This window comes from Sciurus carolinensis, chromosome X (assembly GCF_902686445.1).
Source record: "Sciurus carolinensis chromosome X, mSciCar1.2, whole genome shotgun sequence".
Classification (NCBI taxonomy): domain Eukaryota; kingdom Metazoa; phylum Chordata; class Mammalia; order Rodentia; family Sciuridae; genus Sciurus; species Sciurus carolinensis.
The window spans coordinates 104298141-104311505 of NC_062232.1; the positions used below are offsets into that span (position 1 = coordinate 104298141).

General features: G+C 34.4%; 1 protein-coding gene across 2 annotated transcripts in view; it reads right to left on the reverse strand.

Moving 5' to 3' along the window:
- Tenm1 (teneurin transmembrane protein 1) overlaps positions 1–13365 on the reverse strand; it is a 741978-nt gene that overhangs the window by 152039 nt on the left and 576574 nt on the right. For both annotated transcript variants that reach the window (XM_047535396.1, XM_047535395.1), the window contains 2 exons: positions 12531–12554; positions 10180–10326 (listed from right to left, as the gene is read on the reverse strand). In XM_047535396.1, coding sequence (XP_047391352.1) covers positions 10180–10326; positions 12531–12554 — 171 coding nt within the window. The remainder of the gene's footprint in view (positions 1–10179; positions 10327–12530; positions 12555–13365) is intronic.

Genomic DNA, 13365 nt, shown 5'->3' on the forward strand with positions numbered 1-13365 from the left:
CCAACCTGAATTTGTTTGTATTTTCTAAAAAATCCTCCCAATATTGTTGTCTACTGACACTTCCCCAAACAGAAATTGAGATTTTCATGATAACAAAATATTTAGGGCAGTAATTGTCAAATGTGCACTCAATTACCTGAGAGTTTATTAAATATGCATATGCTGGAGATCCACCTACTTAATCATAATTTCTACAGAGCACAGGATTATGTATGGTTAATCTGGCTGTTTCTGAAGCATAGCAGAATTGCCAAACCACTTTTTTTTTAGGAATCTGTAGAAGCAACTAGAGTTACACCTAGCAGCAGTTATTTAATACAATTACTGCTAAAGTTGAGGTATATGAATGTAATCAGTTGCTCTCTTTCATTTTCTGAGCCTTCACCATTTTCTCCAGACTCCTGAACCCACTGTTGGACCAATAAAAGGAAAATCATATAAAGGCTTCTCTCTTTGGTCAATAGATGATGGGATACACAGGGGTTACACGAAGAGGAGAGACTATTGAGAATCTAATAGATTCAAAACACTGTTAGGTGTTTGAGGAGGTAAAGAGAGAAAGAAATCCTTTTCCTATTTCTGTGAGCTCAGAGATTAGTAGGAAAAATAGGTGTGTAAACAGCTGACTCTTAAACTAGTGAAATGTAAGAAGTGCTATGAGTTCTGTGCAAAGAGAAGGGTTTGGAGAGATTAACTGAGCATATGGGCACTCCATACCCAATAAGAAAAAAAAAAAAAATTTAAAGTCCTTCCAAGGTCCTTAAAGCAGGCAAGTGGCTCTAATTCAGTTGTTTAACAAGGGTAAATATAAAGATGCTAATCTTCTTGACTTGCAGTGGAATAGGGAGGTTCAGATGGATCCCTGGCTCTTTAAAGCTGCTGATGAAAGATACTGACACTGGTTTCCTGCAGCTCCATGCTTGCTCTCTCTCCCCCACTTCGTTGCTCCTGTTGAGCAAGAGGGGGGTGTACCACAGCTGGGGGCAATGAAAGCCAGAAACACCAAGAGAGTAGGCGGTTGGAACAGTAGCCCCAGGGCACCCAGGAAATATTTTTCCCCACATGTGGTCTTTTCAAATTCCCTGTACCACAGACACTACTTTGATTTAAAATGCAGTTTGCTTCTTTCTTGCTTTTCCTGTTTGTTCAGTATATTTTTGTCCCTGATTTCTATTTCTCCATACACATATTTCTTATTCACTGATGACTAACTTTTAAGTGTGGATCTGTTTCAAAAAGAAATTCCCCTCCTCACCCAATTCAGCAAATTACATTAACAGATTTTCTATAGACTTTAGATGCCACTGCCACCTCTCCCTCCAATATATTGTTCTCAATCTCTTATTAGCACATTATCTCTTTACTCTGCTAATTAAACATCTGGATGCACTGAAAAGCTGGCAAAAATATCAGACTGATTAAAAGAACACTCTGATATCTGGAATTGGTGCATGATACACTAAACAATGAAAAACTTCATTTCAAATGGGCAACCACCTTTACCTTGCATTTTTATTGAATAGTGAATTTGTTATTATTGAGATAATATATGTGGAAGCACTAATGTCATGCCTGGCAAATATTAACAAATGCACTAGTAATAATCAGATTGGGCATTCACAAGCTTCATCCTATCAACTACAGGATTCCAATTCATTATGGAAAAGAAATAGATTTTAAATACACACTAATGCCAAAATAATCTTTAAAGTTGAATTCTAAAACTAAACATAGAACCAATTCAAAATCTGGACTCACATTCTCATATAGTTAAGTGCTATAGATTCCAAGCTGATGTTTCATATTAGTAATTGCCTATCACACAGAGTTGACCCTCTAAGACCTCTGTTTTTCTGAGAAAACAGCAAGGCTTCTGTTGAATATAAAAGGCCACAGGCAAGCAGACTAATAATGGCACACAACCCCTAAATTATAATTCATAGGCAAACCAGTACATGGGTAAAAATCTACTTACCAATTATCACATTTAATAACACCCCATACAGTATGTTTAGACTGTTGCAAAGAAGTGCAAATGATAGTCACACTGGATGTGTGTGTTCTCTCTCTCTCTCTCCTCGCACTTTTGGGCTAATAGCAGTTCTTTTATTGTTCTAAATTAGAAGATGTGGCACCCTACTGACAGTTAAGTTATGGGCATATCAAATGTTAACTATTTTTACTTTTAGGGCTTTTCCCCTTTAAGTTAATAAAGCACAAGGTAGCTAAAAAGAGGGAGGTTACATTGTTTTGAAGGACTAAATGTGGCATTCATTGATCCTAGCTTTGCTTCCCAATTTGGGACTATGCCATTTGGCTCAATTGGTGCTGATGATGAAAATCAAGGACACTAGTTTTTTTTTTTTGTTGTTGTTGTTTTTTGTTAAGTGATCAAGTCATCACTATTAAACTATTGCCTACTAGATGTCTGCCCTTGGTTGAGAAAGATAATGGAGAAGGGAATATGAATGATAAAGGAGAAACCCATATTTTCCTAGTTCATTATATATATCCTTTGGATACTGTATCCATATTATCACCTTGATAAAAATAAAAGCTAACTCTTGATAGGTGATCCCAAGGGATGTGGAACCACATATATACATTAGTTAATATTTGCTAAGCACTAGGTACTTCCACATATATTTTCTCAGTTAATCCCTGCAATAACCCCATTAAGTAGATACTCTCATCTTCATTTTACAAATAAAGGGGAAGCTAAATGTGATTGCAGTAATCTGAGAGTCATATTAACACAAAGCTTTCTGATTACAAATCATACATTCGATATCATCATTTAAGCAGTACTGACCTATGCTGTAGGACTTCTAAGTGCCTGACTATGAATAGGTATTTAGAGCACACGAAGTGGTTAAAATTAAAATACCCAGACTACTTTTGTTCTAATTTTGACTTCGCCACTTACATTCTACATGATTCTGGACAAACTGGTTCAACCCTTGGATTCTCAGTTTCCTCATATATATAATGTAGATAACAATAATATCTACTCTCTAGAGTTATAAGAATCACATGCTATAAAAACCATACAGATGACATTGTGTGCATTCAGGGTGGTATGGCAATAGACTGAAGGACATTATGCTAAATAAAATAAGTAAGCCATGATAGACAAATATTCCATGATTCTTATATGGGGCATCTAAAATAGTCAAATATATAGAAGTAATAATAGAATGGTGGTTCCCAGGAGCATGGGGGAGGAAGACATGGGAATTTGTCATTCAGTGGGTAGTAAGTAACCATTATACAAGATGAGCAAATTCCTGTACAACATAGTACTTACTTAGAGTTAACAATAAAGTACTGCACATTTAAACTAAGAAGATAGACCTTATGTTAACTGCTATTACCACAAAAACAAAATAACCCATACCCCCAAAACCCAAACAGATGCAAGGAAACTTTGGAGATGATGTATATGTTTATTATTTTGATTTTGGTCATGATAACACAAATGTATAATATGTCTGAACTCATTATATTTATTATGTATTTTATACCCTTTATAACTCAATAAAGCTATAAAAAAGTCAAAGAGCTGAGCTAGCTTAGTGCATAGCTAGCACTTAAAAATGTCAGCTATTGTTATTATTTCAAATTCTGATATATACAGACTGTAGGGTGGCTAAGGATAGAGTCCTACAGGTAGGTGACAATGACCTCCAATGGCAGCTTAAAGTGCTCGTCCTTTTATTAAAGTTGCCTTAATGCTGACCAGAGGGCAATTTATTTCTGGGTAGCACATTCAGTTCACTGTAGTGTACTCAAACTACATTTGGTTATGTTGTCATGTAGATAGAATCCTATATGATTTTGAGTAGACAGACAATAATACTACAGAAATTTCTCTTTGATTGAATTTCACTGATTCAGAACTTGTCACCATAAGATAGGGGCTGGATTAAAGTATGACCTTTTCATCGCCTACAGGATAGAGGGTATGCCAAACCTGAAAAATCCTATTTCATTTACATTTACATTTACATTCATTTACATTTGTAAATTTGCTTTGAGATTAACTAACAGACAACTAATTCATCAAAACATATGTTGAGCCAGGCACAGTGGCCCACCCCTGTATTCCAAGCAGTTTAAGAGGCTGAGGCAAGAGGATCTCAAGTTCAAAGACAGTCTTGGAAAATTAGTAAGGCCCTAAGCAACTTAGAAAGATGCTGCCTCCAAATAAAATATAACAAAGGCTGGGTATGTGGCTCAAGGGTTAAGAGCCTCTGGGTTCAATCCCTGCTGTGTGTGTGTGTGTGTATATATATATATGTATATATATATGCTAATAGATTCTTCATTGATGCCACATGTTTATTACCCACTTTAAATTACTTTATTTCAAGTATTATCTCATTAATTTTCAAATGCAAAGTGTGCAGATGGATGTCAAGTATTATCAGTCTTAGTTGATAAATACTGTGTCAGGCTCAGTCATAGAGGAGTGAATTCAGTCACAGTGTGTGAATTTTCTACCTTCTAAGTGCACCTGGAAGCACTTGGAAATTTAGGCTTTCATTACTAAGTGAAGATCCTTTAATAAATAGGTTTCTTGAAAATGCAGTGGTTATGATCAGAAAAGAATAATTTAGAATATGCTTTCTGGGTGCCAGGTCTTTTATCTCCAACCAAATCTTAAAAGTAAATGGGGAGAATGTGTCTGGTCCTTAAATAGAGCTAATGTTATCAGTTCACTGCTCCTCTTTTATTTTCCTACTTATTAAATACTGCATTATTCTGGTGACATTCTAAACATGAGGTTCATTGATCCATGAGCTTATATGCGTTCATAACTCAGCCATGGTGCTGTTGTCTAGATCTAGAAACACTATACTATAAAAGACTTGCAAATAACTATTGCTTTTAATGAATGGTGACTTGTTATGAAGAATGATTCCTGGAAGATCATTCTCTTTTAGGCAATTAACTCATTGATTTTGCCAATGAATATGAATATAGACCTCTGGAAGAATTTGTACAAGAGAAGCTTGGGCAAACATGTGACAAACACTCAAAAGATTGTGGGGGGCATTTAATTAAACCCTCTTATTGTACATCTTTTTAACCTCCTTGACAATCTTCCCACAACATCACAATTTTCCCACTTTTGTTCCTCTGTAACTAGAGTGAATAAAATGGATTCTTTATCCGATGACTGAAAAGCTTATAAAAGTCATAATGCTCTATATGATCTGGCTTCTGCCCAGACTAATACCTCCCTCACTGTGTTCCAGCAATAATTACTTGCCTTCCACTTCCTAAAAGAGCCTAGTTACCCAGGGCATTTTTACATGCTGTTTCCTCTGCCTGAAACATTCTTTCCTTAAATCATGTGAGCCTTGTCCTACTATCCAGACTTAGGTCCTGTATATGGTTAGGTCCTCCATATACATTTATGTCACCCTCAAATTTTTATAGCACTCTTCGCAATTTTAAATATGTAACCATTTATGTAGGTTCTTGTTTAATATATGTTCCTACTAGACCATATGTTCAATAGAGGCAGAACCTTGTCATGTGTATCATCCTTCCAAGTGCCAAGCACAATACTAGGCAAGAAGTGGTAATGAATGGAAACAGTACTCACTGTGAAATGTTTGACTGAATGGTAAACATTTGAGTCAAATATTTGAATCAGCAGTACCCGATAGAGTATTTTACCACATAATCATCACCACTATATTAACACATATTAACAAGTATTCCTTGCATCCTAATCTTGCAAAAAAGACAGTTTAGTAAGACATGACTTTTAAGTAATACTAGCACCATTTTTTTAAAGCTTCATATAATGGTACCCCATTGAATCTGTGATGATTATGCAGAGAAACGCAGTGAAAGGTTTTCCAAAGTTGGGGATGCTGTAGCACTGAGCTAATACAAGTCACTAGTCTCATGTGTCTATTCCACTTGAGATGTGCCTAGTGAAACTAAAAAAAAACAAAAACAACAACAAAAAAACAAATTTTAAATAAAATTAAAATACTAACATGTGGCAGGTGACCAGACAATGCAGAATTTGATTTCTCCAAATATTTAGATATTGGATGGTTTATAAATTTAACCCAAAATCATAACATTGTTTTCAATTTTTACTGTCAAATGTATCATTTTTCCCTACTGTGGTTTCTTTCTTTGATTTGAAGATCTCTTTTCCAATGTAGTATCTGTTACCTCTATTTTCTTTTCATTGTATTTGAAGTTTCTTTTACCTTTAACTGAACAATCTAGCTGAAGTGTTTTTATTTATCTTATTCTTTTGGCATATGCTATGAACCGAATCTAAGTTTTTTCTTTTAATAGTTATTCTAGCACCATTTATTCCACAATGCTTCATTTCCCCACAGATTTTTGAGCTGGTTTTATGATACACCAAAATTTTATTTGTGATTGGGTGTGTTCTAGAGCTTTTATTTCATTGTCTTGATCTATTATAATATCAGCAACACTTTATTTTAATTATCATATCTTTGAATTATACTTTAATGTCTGGTGGTTACCTTCACTAGTCTTTGTTTTAGCTACTGCAATATAGCACTTAAAATTTTTCTCATATCAATTCATATGTGTGTGTAATGTATGATAATCATATTTGCTAAACTCCAAATTAGACCACAATGAACTAATGAAAATGTGTTCACCATAATACCAATGTTAGTCTCCTCCTCCAAGCATAGGGTTGTGTACATGCTAGGTACTTGTTAACTAATAGGATAAATGAACTCAACACATTTGATAGGTGTGTGACTTCTATAGTAATTAGTTTTTATAGTAAGATAGCTTTCCTTTTTTCAAGTTAAGAAAAAATGCAAAGGTTATTTGCTGTTTTGTTTTTACTGTTCAAGGATCTCTTAGGTGGCTTATAGTGAAGCTGTGTCACCCACATATTCAACACAACCCAATTAGTTACTAAGAGTCACAATGCATTGAATCAGAGTGTAACTAAAGTCAAAGCTGCAGGAAGTAGCAGCAATACTAATGAATATTCAAAGATGATTAGGATGCAAAAAAATTCCACCATGCTTAAAGTATCAGCTATAATATGGAGTAATCAGGTAGCAACTACTTGAAGCAACTGCTTAAAAGTGATGTTTTTGATTGGAAGATTTCTTAAGTATTACAGTTAAAAAATTAGGACTACTTTTTTAAAAAAGGTTCAATTGACACTTTCTGATTTAATTAAAACATACACACACATATACAAACAAGTATGCAAATGTTAATCATTAGTCATATCCAACTAAATGAATCCAGCTGTTCCGATAAGCTGAGATCACCAAATGAAGGGCATTTAATGTATTCTTAGGGGTAATACTTAAATATTATGAAAGTGGAATTGGTCTAAAAGCTTAGTCATGGGGCTTTCAGAGGTTATTCTATCTATCTTTCTATCTCCAAGTAGAACTGAATCTATATTTATCATCAATATCATCTTAATCCTACTAAAGGAATAAAATGGTAATTGAAACTCTCAAGGAGCCTTCCACCCTGCTCCCTAAAGAGACAATCATAAAAATACACTGAGCTCATATCAGGGTCTTTGATTTTTAATTTGCATATAGATACACAGTTTTTAAAGAATGTTCAGAGGTCAATACAAATTCAGAAAAAAATCTTCTATACTCTGTGTATCCACATATGCCACAGACATTGAGAATTGATAATCCATTAATTCATTAATATTTAATTGATCCATTCATTAAACATTTTTGGCTGCCTTGAGGTGAACTTGAGGTCATAAAAATGCTTGATAATTAAATATTCAATTATTTTTATTACTTGACTAATACAGGAAACTTATTTTGGCTCAACCTTAACTGAGCCAGAAATTATAATTGCATAGATTTTTAATGTGTTTTTTTCTGAGCATAATCTTTTACTCAATACATCAACTGAGAAATCTCTATAACTGCACTAGTGAGGCAGATCACCTACTTTTACATCCTGGATCTATCATTTGCTTTCTGTATGATATTTTGTTACTTTCTCAATTTCTCTGTGCTTCGGTTCCCTAATTTGTAACATAGCATCCGTGGTAGATCCTACATCATGGGGATTAAATGAAATAATTCACATAAAGGGCTCAACACAGTGACTTGTACTTAGTAAAAGGCTTGTCTTCAGCTGGTATTGTTATTGAGAGCTAGTGGAAACTTTAAGAGTTGGGGCCTAGTCAGAGTAAGTAGGTCACTGGATATGTGCCTTTGAACCATGACCCCTTTTCTCTATTTCTTCTTCCCTTTACTTCTCCCTCTCCTCTGCTTTCTGGCCACCATGAGCATGAGAGACAAGTGAGCAGCTCTGATTTGCCACACCCTTCTACCATAATATATCACCTCATCACAGGCCAGAACAATGGCGCCAAGTGACCATGAACTCAAACCTCTGAAACTGTAAGCCAAAATAAATATTTCTTCCTTTAAATTTATTTTATCATGGGTTTTGTTATGGTCATGGAAATCTGACAAAGTCGACCAAGTAAGAGGAATATAATGAAAAGGAAGAAAATGAAGGTGAAGATGAGTTGTGGAGGGCCATAAAAGTCAGCTAAGTAGTTTATCAGTTTATCATTTAATTTGGTTTCCCAAAGAATGTTTTCATTTATATGGGGAGTAAATAGTCTCTTTAGATAATGGTCTGTTCTAAGGCGTGTGCCCTGTGTATGTGTTTGTGTGTTGTTTATTGTCCTTTCACTATTTCAATCGAATTGTCTCATTTAATAATTATAACCACCCTTTTAGACAGTTAGTATTATTATCAACCCATTTTAATTTTGTTCTAGTTATAATAAGTAAATGAAAAAAAAAACTCTTAACATCTAATTTAGTACTTAACTCATGATTCCTAACTCATTGATTTAAGCTCCATGTTTGGATTCAAATGACAACGAATTCAATTGTCTAAGTAATACAGAAAACTACAGAGTCAAATTGAATAATTGACTTCATTATTAACTAAGACACAAAAATTAGAATTTTTTGATATTTCATGTTTTCTTGGGAAGGAAGTATGGAAAAAGTGAAGATTTGTTATTTTAAGCATACTCAGAGGTGGTTTGGGCTGTTTTGAAGTCTGATTGTACAATGTATTAGATATTTTTGTAGACTTGACTAAAATAGAAGTGGTTGCCTTCTAGCCTAGGGGGCACATGTAGCTTTTTAAAATGTCATGTGCACAGAAACTAAAAGTTGATTTCATAGAAGAATGGAATGGAATAGCAGCTAGTAGACACTGAGGAGGATAGGAGAGAGGAGGACAGAAAGAAGTTAAATAAAGTAGTATCAAAATACAGTGGGATAGGAGAATTTAGTTTTGATTTTCTATAGCACAGCAGGGTATCTATTGGTTATACTGATCTACGATATGTTTAATATAAATAGAAGAGTATGACAATTCCCAACAAACAGAAATGATTGATGTTTGAGAAGATGGAAATGCTCTTTACCTTGATTTGATTATTTATTATATATTACATATGTGTATCACATTATTGTACTAAAAACTATAAATAGGTACAATATTATGTTTCAATAAAAATAATAAAACAAAAACATCATATGTAGATCTTGAATTAAATACACAAAAAAATCTGTTGTGAATTTTTTCCATGCTGTGTCCTCTGAAAGATGTTACTAAGAGAGATGTAGATAATTAAGAACAAAGAATATTTTGAAGTGTGTATAGTCCCAAGTACACTAACATCTGACAGCTTGGACTGTGGTACATTAATTCAATTTAGTAAAATAAATGCATGTGGCAGCATGTTGTAGCAGTTAAGAAAAACATCTCTGAAGTCATGAGTTGGAAACTTGGCTCTGCTACTTTCTAGCTGTGTGACCTTGGAAAAGTCATTTACCACTCTACCCTGAGCCTTAGTTTTCCTATTTACAAATAGGAAAAATAATATTTCCTATATCTCACAGAGATATTGGGGAAATTAAAGGAGATATAACATACCAAATGGATTTAGAGTATTGTCTAGTCATTTATTCAACAAATGATCTTTTTAATATTATTGAGATTAAGCAGTAGTATAACCTCAATATAATTTATACTGAGGATTCCTAATTTTCACCCTTGTCCAGGTTGGTTACCACTGTGCTAGAAGTTGGGCTAACCCTTTCTTATATGAACATTTTATAAATTACTGACCTCCATCATTGTCCAAGTTGTCACCACAAAGCATTTCCATGACAACATTGCAACCTGTCCCACTCCATCCCACCTGACACACACAGTGCCAACCATTTTGATCCAGGGTACATCGTCCATTTCCAAAGCAGAGCCCTGGGCAGCCATCTGAAAAGACAGCAGAGAGTAACAATCACAGAGACATCAGAATGGGATTGGCCAACAATGATGTATCTGCCTACAGGGAAACATCTAATCATCTGGGCCCCCTTCAGATGAGGTGTTGAATAAATGGAAGAGGAGCTTGCTTACTTGCAAAACCTTCCCAGGGAACTTGTTATCCCTTATTTTGCAGTGTTTTTCCTTAGAGAGCCAATTAAGCATTATTAATGCTAACCCCAATTCCCAACCTCTAGTTTGGACAGGATGAAAGCTATGGTGGGGATAAGAAATGTTTTTTATTTCTTTTCGAAAAACATATCTCCTCATCTCAATCAAAACAGGAAAGATGATGCTGTATGTAGTTTGGGACAATAAGTTTGGGGAAAAGAACAGTTTCTGTGAAGAGCATCTTTCCCTGTCTACCTCTAGCCTATGCTGATTTTTCCCTTGTGATATATTGTTTCAGTTTTTAGGTATGTCAGTATACAGTTCAAACCATACCATTAACTGTTTGTTCATATGGTGCCTTAGAAAAGTGATGCAATTGCTTTGCATCTATTTGTCTTTTCAAGATTATTATTGATCCAAGTGTCAATTGGAATATTCACTTCTCTCATGTCTCCTGCAGAAGCTAGCATAATATTATGCCTGTAACAATAATAGTACATGCTCAAAGAATGTTTATGGATTGATTCATGTCTGATTTAGACTTTCAGAAATCTAGAGAGTAACTGGAAATATATTTAAAAGGAAATTGTTGGGGCTGGAGTTGTGGCTTAGTGGTAGAGCACTTACCTGGCATGTGTGAGGCCCTGGGTTCAATCCTCTGTATTACATATAAATAAATAAAGCAAATAAAAGATCCATTGACAACTAAAAATATTTTTTAAAAAGAGGAAATTGTAATGTTTAAATGGTCTTTATCCATTGATAAAGTACCACCATCAACAAAGGTCCTTATTTAGACTTTTGTTTTTTCTTTAATTTTCTTTTTTCAAATGCCCTACTCTTTCTATCAGTAGTTCAGAGATAGTTTCTATTAAAAGGTAACTGTGCATGTGCCAAGTGATCAGTGGCAGATGAATGTAGACAGCAATAATACATATATCTTCTGGATATTTTCCCAGTAGCAATACAAGGTCAGAGACCTGGATTTTACTGGGGATAATACAATCAAGATTTTTTTTATTTTCTGCCTTTGAAAGAAAATCTCAGAAGTATGAAGAACAAAAAATAAATTTAAAAATTTTTAGAAGTAATCCAGTGTTCCTTTCAAATGGTTTTCCATGCAGTTATCAACAGACCAGAGGAAGAAAAAAAATTTAAATAAAATGACAGATGGCTGTTGGAAAATATGAAAAGTTTGATGTACATAATATCTTCAAGTCATGGCATAGGATGAACATACATAGACTTGAGAAAGTAATATATCCAGAATCATTCTAATGGATATTTAATGGATAAGGAGAAATTAGGGATAATTTTAGATGTATTCAACTTCTGAAGCTGAAGTGATTAAAGGCACTAGCATATTTGACAGAAAAGTCATTGTCTCTGTCAAAGGCAGATCCCTGCAGGGATGGATGATAGGGCACTTCTAAGTGGATAATTTTGCCTTTGTAAGGATTTAAAAATCCTGGTATATGGGCTTAGAGATATGTTGTTATGCTAAATAGATAGTTCAGCTAACTAAACCTAGTTTATTTAATGGTTACCTGTCTTTGTGTGTTGTACACACACACACACAGACACACACACACACACACATACACACAGGCACACTCAATAAAAAGACAAAAAAAGTATTCCTTAAAGCTTCTCATCATGGGGGCTGTGGTCGTAGCTCAGTGGTGGAGCCCTTGCCTAGCATGTGTGAGGCAGTAGATTCAATTCTCAGCACTGCATAAAAATAAATCAATAAAATAATGGTCCATCAATAATTTAAAAAAATTAAAAAACCTTCTCATCGGTCCATTCTATACTATGTGTAAAAGTGACTCTTGAAAGTTGGTAAAACAAATTATCTTTTAGTTCAACTATTACAGTCTAAATCTGACAATATGACTCTTAGACAAGGTTGCCAAAAGCAAAAACAAACCAAATAAAACATAAAACAAGAAAAACAACCAAAACACCACCCTTCTTTTCCCACATGCATATTTTCTGCTTAAAGTTTATTTCTGCTATAAAACTGATGAGAAAAGTCTTACCTCGAACAGCATCTAAGTAGTGAGCTAAAAAAAGGAGGGAAAAGAGTGATTGAATGAATTTCTGGGAGACCAAAACCATACAACATGTACTAATGGTTTACCATCTGTTGCCTGGGAGGAGAACAGCAAACTGTGAACTGCTGAAATGCCTGCAGCTCAAAAGTTGGTACACTGGCCTGTGAAGTTTGTGAATAATATTTTCTGTGGGAAAAATATTAATGGCTTTTCTGCAAGAAACTCTATTAGGCTTCCTAAAAAAGTGTCATATTTCATTAAAAGCATAAGAACCGCATTTTTACATTTCAGTAATAACTGCTGTGAAAGAGCACTAGCTTCAACTTCTTATTAGTAATATCTTTAGAAGGGAATTCTGGAGTAACCACCTTTGGTAATCATCACAATATTTAAATCCTCTTATGTGAAGGCAATAAACTTACCGTAGTGCAGGAATGTAATTACTTAAGCTGCATCTGAATCTCACCCCTCACCACCTTTTTAATGAATCTTAACTATTTTTCACAGTCACAGAATAAGACTTACTATACTTATAGTGGAGTAGTAATGCAGTTTATTAAGATTATATGTTATATATATTATATATATTATACATTACTTTGGCAGGTTCAAACCATTATAACAAAATACTTTAACCTAAACATAAAAGTTGAAGTGCAGTCTACTGGGGAGAAAAGTACACAGCTAATGAATTGTATATCTAGAAACCCCCCTCTTGCCTTTGCAGTGTGAATTTTTTGTCTAGTCATGGAGTGCCTCTGGAACACTATGACCTATTTTCCTTAGCTGAACAATGGGAATTGTATGTGTCCCTCTTTCT